The sequence below is a fragment of the Lontra canadensis genome, unplaced genomic scaffold, assembly GCF_010015895.1.
Source record: "Lontra canadensis isolate GAN:19392208 unplaced genomic scaffold, GSC_riverotter_1.0 scaffold123, whole genome shotgun sequence".
NCBI lineage: Eukaryota > Metazoa > Chordata > Mammalia > Carnivora > Mustelidae > Lontra > Lontra canadensis.
In genome coordinates, this window is record NW_022631117.1 from 2,133,325 (window position 1) to 2,145,204 (window position 11,880).

At 39.4% G+C, this 11,880-nt stretch overlaps 1 protein-coding gene across 5 annotated transcripts in view; it reads left to right on the top strand.

Annotated features, from left to right (window-relative positions):
- MCF2 (MCF.2 cell line derived transforming sequence) overlaps positions 1-11,561 on the top strand; it is a 107,672-nt gene extending 96,111 nt beyond the window's left edge. For 3 of the 5 annotated variants that reach the window (XM_032841387.1, XM_032841385.1, XM_032841386.1), the window contains 5 exons: positions 104-213; positions 1,668-1,777; positions 3,747-3,859; positions 4,768-4,868; positions 8,609-9,194. In XM_032841387.1, the coding sequence (XP_032697278.1) occupies positions 104-213; positions 1,668-1,777; positions 3,747-3,859; positions 4,768-4,868; positions 8,609-8,652 (478 nt within the window). In that variant the 3' untranslated portion in view covers positions 8,653-9,194. Of the gene's footprint in view, positions 1-103; positions 214-1,667; positions 1,778-3,746; positions 3,860-4,767; positions 4,869-8,608; positions 9,195-9,855 lie in introns of those variants that run through there. The other 2 variants (XM_032841383.1, XM_032841384.1) reach the window with 2 other exon arrangements.
- Positions 11,562-11,880: the final 319 nt, after the last annotated feature.

The window sequence follows — 11,880 nt, forward strand, 5'->3', positions numbered from 1 at the left end:
TGTTCCTAACACACAGTATCACTGGAAAAAAAATACCATTTTTAATGTCTTGTTATTCTTAAGCAATAAAAGCTCACTTATTTTTACACATTGACTATTTCAGAAGGCAACACGGATCTTTTCTGGGCTCCGAGGAGCGCGTCCCGGAACCTAGTGGTGCTCTGGCGGAGGTCCAGGAGGCGGTCCCATTGGTTCGGGCTGAAGCTAACACGGGTAAGCGTGGCCGCCCTAGGGAGGCGAGGCACGTGCTGTGCACCTTCTTTTCCACCATGTTAGCTCGGAAAATCTACCTCTCTCTTCCCTTTGTATAAAGAAACCAGAGCTCATCTATTTTTATGAGGCTCTTTTGTTTTCCACATGTAAGATACTCTGGTGGGCACTGCAGGTGGGGAATTGCCAATGTGGCACCTGGACCGGTAGCACGTGGGAGCTTGTAAGGAAGCTCTGGGTCTGCCCCAGACCTTCTGAGTCAGAAACTCTCACTCCCAGAGTTTCCATGTGATTCTTTCTGACGCATGCTTAAGTTGGCCGGGTTCGGGGGGTGGTGGGAAATCCCCTGCTCCACAGCATAGAGATGAATAAGACACATATACCATAGCTGTCATGAATCAAGAGGAATCATTGACAGCTGGAAAGTTTATTTTTCTTTTGCACCTTATCTCATTCAAGCTGATTTCAAACAAGGTGTTTACTTCGACTAATAGAATGCAGCCCCGGTACCGGGAATTGCGCAGAGCTCTGGGCATACAGTCTGGCATCTCTAGAAGCCAGAAGGGTAGAAAGAGAATTCAGCAAGCAATTAAAATGAAATGTGATCAGTGTTATAACAGAGAAGTCCAAGGTGCCGTAGAGGCACCTGACAAGGTCACCTACACAGCCCGGGGTAAACAGCGTAGACTTTCCTAGGGAAATGCTTGCCGGAACTGGTACTCAATACTTAGATACGACGGTCCTGGGTCTAGAGGGGTTCTCTACTAGTTGAAGAGAAACAAGTAGTGGCAGTCTTGTTCAACCGAAAGCCACTGTGCTCAGCTCCTCTGTGTGGTGGTCCCCTCAGCAGAGAGCCTGGTACCAATGCCTTCATTTGAAAGGTGAGGAAACCAAGTCAGAGAAACTTGCCGTGACTTTTCCAAGACAACATGAGTGGTTTAGTGTGGCCAAGATGAGATTCTGTTTATCTCTGCCTGTGTTAGATTGCTTACTCTGTATGAGCTCAATATCTCATGTGGATGAATTCCCTCTTACACATACATGTAAGACAGAGGAGACAATTCCAAAATAATAACATAACCAGGCAGGATGTTCTAAGTGCTGTTTGAGTGGACCCATAAAAATGCCCTAGACAATATTTGAGGAAAGGAATATTTTCTATAAGAAAAGGTAAATGCTCTGTGGAATATTTTTTAACTTATTATTTTTAATAACTGTCACACCAACTCCACCTTGAAACCTTTCTAAAAAGTAAAAGGAGTCTCTGACATTCCAGGCCCTTTCTGAAATATCAGAAATTCTAAGATAATACAGGCTAATCGGAGGTTTTATTATATAAAGATAATATTCTTGGACATTGAAGGTGACAGCCTGGATTATTACAGTTAGTTTCACTTCTCTGCCTGTGTTGGGCCAGTACCATTAAGTAACTGCCCCCTTCTGTGTTTTTCTTATAGGTTGGACCCAGATGTCCGCACCTGCAGAAATCTCTGAAGACCCCGAGGAATGGCCGAGCAACTATTTCTATGCTTCTTACGATGACAATGAAGAAGTAAGGCCCCTAATGGTTAGTGATGACATATTCAAATAAAGAAATAAAAACTCTTGGAGCAGTATTATTGCCGCAGGAGGCAGGCATGTGCGGGCAATCTTCTGTCCGTGTCCTCGAGGTCATTAGGTAGATTTCATCGCCCAAAGATTTGAAACCTGTTTCACCACGAACGTGCAGCAGTAAGCCCTTCTGTCCGCAAGAACTTGTTTGAGGTCTCTGTGACGCTCCTACTGAAGCCGATGAGACAAATGGTCCGTCATTCCAGTCCCTGTACATCGACCAGTTTTATCTTTAGCTGAGCTTTCCCGCTGTGTTTTCAATCTAAGCGTAGGAGATGAAATCAGAGAACAGAGGAGAGTCAGATATACTTTAAAATAATCAGCTTAGATTCTAGATCGACAAATCTAGGGAATCAACTTTACACATATGAAACTACTTGAGGACATCTGGGGAATATATTTCCATGGGCAGCCAAAGCACGTGTTAATGATACCCACATTGGCACAGCAGAGCAAGGGAGCACCCCGTAAAACGAAAGGCGTTTGCTTTAGAGTACGAGTAACTGTTAGAAGAAATTGCGGGCAGTGTGGTTAAGATCTTGGTAGATTACTGGTGGAGGGAGTTAGAAAAGAATATTTTGGACTTTTTGTATACTGACAGTTTCCTGAAGTCCGCAGCTCGGAGGACGGGGTGCTGCACAAAGCATCAGGGACACGCTGGGTTCAGCAGTCCTGATGTCAGGGTCAGGGACTAATGGCATGGAGAGCCGCAAGGCTGCAGAGCACTGACTCTGGAATGCTTTCTTTAAGAAAGCAACAGGGTATTCTTTCTCTTAGTAATACAGTGACCATAATACATATGTGTACGGCAGTTTCCCTCATGATTCTGTCTGAGGACGGGAGAGGCACTTGTTCGGATGGGAGCAGAAAATCAGAGGAAGCCAGTCTGGGTTTAAATGTTTTCCGCCAGGTCTCGAGTCAGCATGTTCCCTGCTCGGGTGTCAGAGACTAAAGCAAATATGCAGAAGGGGTGACTGCTGTAATCCTCGGAGATGGGGATGTACTGCTCAAAGGACGTTTAAGCCCACGTGATGTGGGTATGGGTTTTGAGGTTAACTCCTTTCCATGTGCACAAAATCGACGCCGCGTAAGTCTTTCATTTAAAAGAGTTTTAGCTGTGGTACTCTTTTTTAAAAATTCATGTATTCAATGTTGTGCTAGAAAAATCCTCATCTCAGAATACTTTTGGACTTCAGCACCTGGCGGGCTCAGCTGGGGGAGCATGGGACTCTTGAGCTCAGCGTTACAAGTTCAAGCCCCATGTTGGCTGTAGAGATGACTTAAAAATAAAATCTTGAAAAAAAATAATATTTTGGACTTAAATCATTATTTCTTCTCTCTCTACTGTTTAACGAATTACAGTCAGTGTGCCTTGGATAATTTGGCTTATTAATGAATCAAGTTCGAATTATAACTGCCAAAAATTAAGGCTAAGTAAAGCACAACAGTATAGTTTAATGTGCTTTTATTGGACCCAGAGCTTTCATGCTAATTATTTTTACCTGTGCAAAATGATACAAATCCCAGAAATCCTTTTGAGGGCTTAGTAGTAGGTCTTTGTTCAGGGCTGCTGCCTTTAATATATGCCTAGATAAATTTTCCATGAGCCTAGTTTACAAATAACAGTATTTAAAAATTATTTTCATGCTGGGCTTTTTCTGAGTTTATGCTTCTAATTCGTATAAGGTAAATTAGTCATGCTCTGTTATTTTTTGTGTAATTCTCTTTTTGCAAATAAAAATGAATTCTTTAGGTGAAATGAATACACATTGTGCTCCGTGTTTGCTCGTTCCTGCCTAAGCTGCTGTAGCCGCCACTGTTTCCGCTGACGTAAAGTGTGTATTCTTTGCGTCACAGAGCGTGAAGTTAATACAAGCTGTTTTACGGTCCAATTTGTAACATGATTTTTCAAAACAACCTTCCAGTCTCCAGGCAAATACAAAGCCCTAGCAGACTGTAGGAAGAGGGGCCCAGAAGATCTCCTGATTAGAAATGGAGATGTCATTCAATTTCTCCATGAAGACGTTGAAGGTCAATGGTAGGTGTGTTCTCAGTGCTTATGATGACCTCAGCCAGGGGCACATGGATATCTAATCAGATGTTCTGCTTTCCTTGTATCTTTGTTATACAGTCTCAAGAAGCAGAAATATCACATTTCTTATCAGTGTTTCATTTTCATTGCTTCAGCTATGCCTATATAGCTCACTGAAAGGAATGTTAACCTTTGGTGAGTGTAAAATGCTTTGAAAGAATGAAATGCTATGAGTCTGCATGCTCTTTTGTGGTTTACCTTTGGCTCAGACATTTCAGCTGATAGATCTGGCTTTGTAATGGCTACAGATCGTACAGTGTTTGGTCATTTAAGTCATTCATTAATTCATCACATTTCTAATGAATGCCCACTATGTGCCAGGAGCCATGCTTTGCTACCCTACAACATAGCCAGCCTTCTCTTTATCAATTCCAATATTGACTTTTTCGTCTTCCCATTCTATTCTCATGCATTCAACTTCATACAGCACCAATTGCAAAGATGGTTCTGCCAAATATACTGCGTAATTATAGGGAACCCAGAGCAGGAAGGAAATACTGTTTGGAAGAGGATTGAACGAAGCTTCCATAAATCTTTTGGAACTTTTTCGTGAAATAGTTCTGTCTCCATTGTGTCAGTCACTTTAGCTGAAATGCTATAATGACTGTGTGTACTTTGGCTCTAAAGGTGGAAGAGTACACATGGGGGGGAAAGTAATGATGGATCATTAAAGTAATAACCATTTTTGCTAGTAACCCATGTCCTTTGTAAGTTACTCAAAGGACTCAAGCACAATGTCATGTAGGTCGTTGAATACTGTAGTAGCTTTGTGAAAATTTGAACTGCAATGCAATGTTTTTAATTTTGCTCACCTTATATTACCATTGTTGGCTACTAATTCATTTATTATTTAGGTTGGTGAAAAATCTGAACAGAAGAAAAGAAGGTCTGATTCCAGGGAACACTGCACAGGTCTTAATTGGTGACTATAGGTTTCGGAATACCAAAGTTCCAGGTATAATATGAACAGACTGTATGCTATTTGTTTAAAGGCTAAACTTTTTAAAGCTCCGCCAAGGATGCAGGTGACCTAGGGTAAGAACTTCTCTGCGCTTAGAAACAGAGCTGCAAGCCTGTTACGTTTGCTAGGATTTAGTTTTTTCCTTTAACGGTTTTAAGTTAACAAAGAATAGATTTTTAGAACACGTTAAACTCTTCCCTACACGGTTGATAGGTATGGAAGAGATTTTCAGATACTGTGGTGTCTTGTAAGAGATCCTTCAGAACTAAATACCGATGATACGCTTTTAAGGTACCAGCCTTAATGCCTAAGAATGCTTTACCAGTGTGTTTTCACCCAGTTCTAAGAGCATGTTATTTCCTTATGGTAGCTTTCAGCTCTACACGCACGTGCGTGCACACATGCGTACACACACACACACACACGCACACACCCGTGTCTATGTCCAAGACTTAATGTAGTATGAAGTGATGAGTGCCAACCTGATATTCCTTTCTATTAACCCAACCCTTAATACATACAATTTCTGTATTTTATTTTTTAAAAGATTTTATTTATTTATTTGTCAGAGAGAGAGCACAAGCAGGGGGAGCGGCAGTCAGAGCAGGCAGAGGGAGAAACAGGCTCCCCGCTGAGTGAGGAGACCCATGTGGGACTCGACCCCAGGATCCTGGGATCATGACCTGATCCGAAGGCAGTGGCTTAATCCACTGAGCCACCCAGGCGTCCCAAATTTCTGTATTTTAAAATAAACCAGTATTCTTATATATTCCCCCCTCCTAGATACTGAACTATCTATAAAGAGGTATCACAAAAACCCCAGACTTTTTGTGAACAAGACTGTTATCATATGCACATGTTTCCCTTGAATTCTTAGTTTTGGACTTGTATTCTGGGAAATGGTACTCTGGGTTGAAATGACTCTAATACACCAGGAGTAACTTTTTTGGTTTTGAATTTCATTTATGGCAGGAAACAAAATATATAGGGGACAGGGCTTAATATAAAATATCAGGACATATGGGAGCCCCACAAAGAGGGTCACTTCTTTTTTTTTTTTTAGGTACTCTATATCTGGATCACCTTTCAACATTTTTCTGTACCAGTTGTTGAATTATTATTATTATTATATTATTATTATTAAGTAGGCTGCATGCCCAGCATGGAGCCTAGTGGGGGGGACTTGAACTCTTGACCCTGAGATCAAGACCTGAGCTGAGTCATGATCCCGGAGTCCCGGGATCAAGTCCCACATTGGGCTCCCTGCTCGGCAGAGAGTCTGCTTCTCCCTCTAACCTCTCCCCTCTCATGTTCTCTTTCATTCTCTCTCTCTCTCAAATAAATAAATAATTAAAAAAGAAAAAAAGACCTGAGCTGAGATCAAAAGTCGGACACTTTACTGACTCAGCCACCCAGGTGCCCCAGTTGTTGAATTATTTAGATAATTACTGAATTGATGAATTATTTAGATAATTAGTAATCAGAAGAGTTTGACATGCGAACTAATTGACATTTGCTTAAAACCTACAACCAGCAACTGCAGAATACACCATTACTTTTAAGTGTGCGTGGAACCTTCACCAAGATATGCTGGGTCTTTAAAATAAGTCTCAATACATTTCAGAAGAGTGCAGTCATATAAAGTCTTAAAAAGCATTATAGTAGAAATTGCTACCTGGGGGCACCTGGCTGGCTCAGTTGGTAGAGTGTGTGACTCTTGATGTCAGGGTCGTGAGTTCAAGCCCCATGTTGGGTGCAGAGCCTACTTAAAAAGAAAAAAAAAAGAACAATTGATATCTGATATCTGTAGCTATGTGGATATTAAATGACACACCTCCAAAGAACACATGGGGCAAAAAGGAAAACGTAAGAGAAATTTGAATTATTTCAAATTAGAAGTTTAAATACTTGTATCACACACTTAAAAATCAGTGTGATTCACTATATTAACATAACAGAAGGAGAAATTTTGTCATCATTTCGATGCACAAAAACACTTAGCAAAACTACATACTCCTCCATGATAAAAACTCACCAGATAAGGAGTAAAGGGAATTTCCTCGATCTGATGATGCACACTCATAAGAAACCACAACTAACATCATACTTGATGGTAGAATATTGGAAGCTATTACCCTGAGATTGGGAACAAGCCAGGGATACTCACGTCACCATTTCCGTTATAGCCAGTGTCATACTTCAAGATAAAGAGAGAAAGCAAAAGAAGAGGCAGCACTGTCATGCTGAGCAGATCACATATATGTACAAAACTGTAAGGAATCTCTACACAAAAAGACCCTACTAGAAGTAACAAGTGAATTCTGTAAGGCTGTAGTATACAAAACCATTATACAAAATAAACTGTAATTCTATATCTTGGCCACAAAGAACTGAAAAAAAACTGTAATTTCAAAAAACAATACCATTTAAATTCATAATATAAACTGTGAAATAAGTAGGAATACATCTGCCAGTAGATGTCTAAGGGTTCTATAATGACAACCACAAACCATTGCTGAGATACATTCAACATGACCTAATAAAGGGACAGAGAGACTCTGTTTTAAGTGTTGGCAGTCACGGTGTTGTTAGGAAATCCATTATCCACAAATCAGCCTCTGGAGTCCATGCAGTCAAAATCTGAGCAGCCCCTTCTGGGGTTGGGGGGCAACTACATATATGTTTATTCTAAAATGTATATGGAGAGGAAAAAATCAGAACAAAAGAATCCCAAAAATCTGGAGTACTTACATATCTGATTTCAAGATTTACTATAAGGCTACAATGCAGTGTGGTATGGGAATAAGTATAGAAAAATAGAGATTTCTAAAGTAGATCCACATATACATAATCAATGAATGTTGAGTCAAGGTACTGAGTCCACTGAATAGGGAAAGGAAGGTTGTTTTAACAAATGGTGCTCCAGCAACTGGGTAGCCATACAGTAAAAGAAATGAACCTTCATCACTACATCTCACTCCATATACAAAAAGCAATTTGAGTTGGCTCATAGGCCTGAACATAAAACCTAGAGTCAAAGTTTCTAAAAGCATAGGACAGTAGCTTCATGACATTGAGCAGTTAATAATTTCTTTCTTGTATTATACAAGACAGAAAAAGCACTAACTCTAAAAAAAGAGTGTCAGGCAAATAGAAAGAAATGTTGCACATGTTGAGTTATGCACTTTGTCACTTTAAAAATTTATATCTGAAAAAAATAAATAAAAATAAGAATTTATATCTGTTAGGGAGCACCTGGGTGACTCAATTGGTTCTGCATCACACTTGATTTCGGCTCAGGTAACAATCAAGCCCCACATTGGGTTCCTCACTGGGCGTGGAGCCTGCTTCAGATTCTCACTCTCTCCCTCTCCCCCTGCCCACTCCTTTTCTAAAAAAAAAAATCTGTTAGAATAAGATAAAATCTAAGCTAATAACACTATGAATGCTTTCAGAAGCCAAATAGTTGTAATGAATCACATTTTCCCCTGAATTTCACTGATTTCCATTTTCTACGTTGAAAAGTTAAGTTTGAAAGTAAACATGGCCAGCTTCCTGCTAATGCTTTGTGCTTAGTTAAATCATTAATGAGAGAAGAAATACGTGAGTCATTTAAAGTATGTGTTCAAGAAGCTGTTGACATTAACGTATATAAATCGTTTTGGGTGAAGCAATTAAAAAAAACCAGTGAAGCCACGTGTGTACTTGAAAATAATGGCCTTTCTTGTGCTCAGGTCTCCAAGATTCAAAACTGAAAACACCAAGTGTATTCACCTAACTTCCATATAATATAGGAAGACTTGGTAGGTTTTCCCTAACTTGTATCATCATTTTAAATTTGAAATCATCATTTTAAAGCCAGACGTCCTCCTACTTAATTCAGGACAAAATTAATTACATTTTAGCTAACTGTAATGCGGGGCATGTAAAATTACATATTTGATTAGTTTTAATTTGAAACGATTCCATTACTGTAACCAGTGACGGCAGACGGAGTGTGTAGCGCTACCTTTTGAAAAGTGTGTGGCAAAACAGCAACTTAAATCGGCTTTGGGCCCCTGCTTCTGTTTCAGGCGGTAAAGAGTTTATGTGTTAACATATATCCACGTTAGTTGGCAAAAAAAAAGCACATTCTTCTTCTGTAGCCATTTTTATTTTCTCCCATCAGTACTGCTTTTCAAGATCCATTTCTTTCTCGCAGTGCCATCGGGAGGGCAGAAGCGTAATGTATTGCTAGATCATCAGCATTGAAAGCAGTCATTACTCTCAGCGTGGCAGTGCTACTAGATCAAGGAACTAAGTTTCCCTTGGCCCCTGTTCTCTAGATCTTTTCAGTGGTATACAGTGAAGTATACTTCAGATCTTTTAGAAGTATACAGTCCTTTCAAATAACATGCACTTCTGACTTCAGCTGATTGAGAAATTCATGCTTATTGATAGATTTCTGTTGAATGCTATAATATCAAGTGGTTTTGATCGAGATCTTGCCCATTACATGGCATCAAGCAAAATGGTACACTGTGGCCTACAAAAATGTGTGCCAATTTGTGGATTAGGAGATTACAGTTGACCACATATGCACCTGTCAGAAGTGTTTAGGTTTCAAAATAGACATTAGGCTATCTTATTTGAAATCTGGCAAATACAGTGTAAAAGTCTCTGATACTTATGTCCTTACCATGTCTCCTGTTCTCTAGACCACACAGCATAATTCATATGATATTTATGAATTCCAGTTGCAGGAGATGTGAATTCTGTTTCTTTTGCTTCCAGTGAAGCTGTGCCATTCATAAAATAGAGGCCTTTAAGAAATGATTTTGGAACAGAATGACAGCTTTCGTTGTCAACCAACCAAAAGCCATCACCTTTGAATTCAGATGAACCTTTCGAATCCTCCCATTCAGTGTTAGAAGCCCTAGCACTGGCAGTCTGGGTCTCCAAAGTCTCTCGAGTATTAACATCATTCTTCGTTATTTTGTAGATGCTGCTCTGAGTAACACAAGGAAACTCAGTTCCCCTTGAATTAAAGGAGAATGAATAGACTTTTAAAAATAAGATTTCCTTTGGAGGTGTGAACTAGATTCTATTTCTTAAAAGCGTTACAGGCAAACAGCACAAGAGTCAGGATGATCTATGCTGCCCATGACATTCACAGAAATTCCTCAGGACTGAGGAGGACTTCGTCATTCACAGTTTGTCTCATTCTTGCGAGAACCATCTTCACACCTTCCGGTCCCCTCGGGTGCAAAGTGCAGTGTTACAGCGGTCCCTGGTGGGGTTTCTCACGGCATGCATTCAGATCCCATCTCAAAACCAGAAATCAATCATTTTGAACATGTGCAGGCAAAAAGCTGTACCTGTCATTTTTGACATAACTTTTCACTAGCAAAACAAAACAAACATCCAAAGAGAGAAGAAAGATCACCAGAGATTTTAAACCCCTTTGTTGGTTGGTAGTTTTATTCTTTGCTTCTGCTATCTAGGGGACTATAATGTACCAAAGGGATATATGTTCTGAAGGACCTCTTTTGCACTTTGACTGGTATTTACGGTGGTCAGAGCTGTCTTTTATGGTTCTGGAAAGATCCAAAGCCAAAAAATCCTGTAGTTAGGATGTGTTGAAGTTTACATTTTATGCATCGAAATTTAGATACACCTATCCCAGCTTTAAGTTAAATATTCATATTTGCACAAGTTCTGCGTTCTGGTGTCTTGAGTAGCTTTCGAGTTTTGTAGAAAGACCTATTCTGGGAAAGGTGTTCTTCAGTTATGTTGTGCCTCTTCCTAGGGTTTTTCTTTAATGATACACGTGTACGTGTCTTTCTTTTAAACATGTAAAAAGTGTGATCACTTCTTTTAAAGCCCAGGGCCAGTTGTTGCATGCAGTGTCGAGTTTATGCTTGGAGTATTTTATATGCTGGACCAGCGAAGACGATGGTTTGAAATTGCTGCCTTTTGAATCATGGATTGTGAGTTTTCCTGTCAAGTTGGCATATTAGGTGCATGTTTTTTCATTATTGGTTTTACAATAAACAACAACTATATTATATGTAAATTTCTCTTTTAAATAGGTTTGTGTGTCATGTCAAGATCATAGTTTATGCCAGTGGTATCACTCGATGTAGCAGTTTGTATGACAAACCAATTGTACTTTATTCAAAGGTACCTGTAAATTATAACTCTTCTAATGTCCAATTTGCTGAATATGTGATGGGTGATTTATAACTCACTCACGAAAATGCCCATATATTTGATAGTTCACTTAATGCTTCTATGACAATAACAACACCACAATGAGATCGAAGTACATTTCTTTTGCGTGCTGATCCTGTGGTTTGAAGACAGAATTCAGAGATAAAATGGTTGATTGATGATGCCCCTCTGCACAGAACATTTTAATTTTATGGTATTAAACTAGGGATTTTAATCCTTTAAGACAAAATGAGTTCTATAGATTCAAACATACAGTTATGGTCTTTTAATGTCTTAATCACTGTACAATGAATGCTCCATTCGTATATGTATTTGTACATGGAACTGCACTGTATTAATTTTATTGGGCTATAAATGTGTGTTACTATAAAACATAGCAGCAATTTCCCTTTACGTCTTCAAAATTTAATTACATCATAAATGTACTTACAATGTAAATGTACTTGTGTTAATTCCACATTAAAAATATTCAACCTTCAATTTATTCATGCATTTTTTTCAGTTTAGTATCAATTATACATTGACCTCTCCTTTCCTCTCACTTATTAGTGACACCCTAAAGGCACCAATAAGTATTTTGAGTTAAGTATTTACCTTCAGGTTTGTCATAACGTCATCATAAATAAAACAATGACATTGAGCTCAATGATAGCCAGATGCAACAGAACAGAGGAGAGAAACCAGAAACGGAGTCTTACATACACGGAATGTGCTGTGTTATTGGATACAGCGTTGTATGTGGGGCAACTGGAGACTGTTTGGTAAATGACGCTAGGAAAATCAGGGAAAAAAT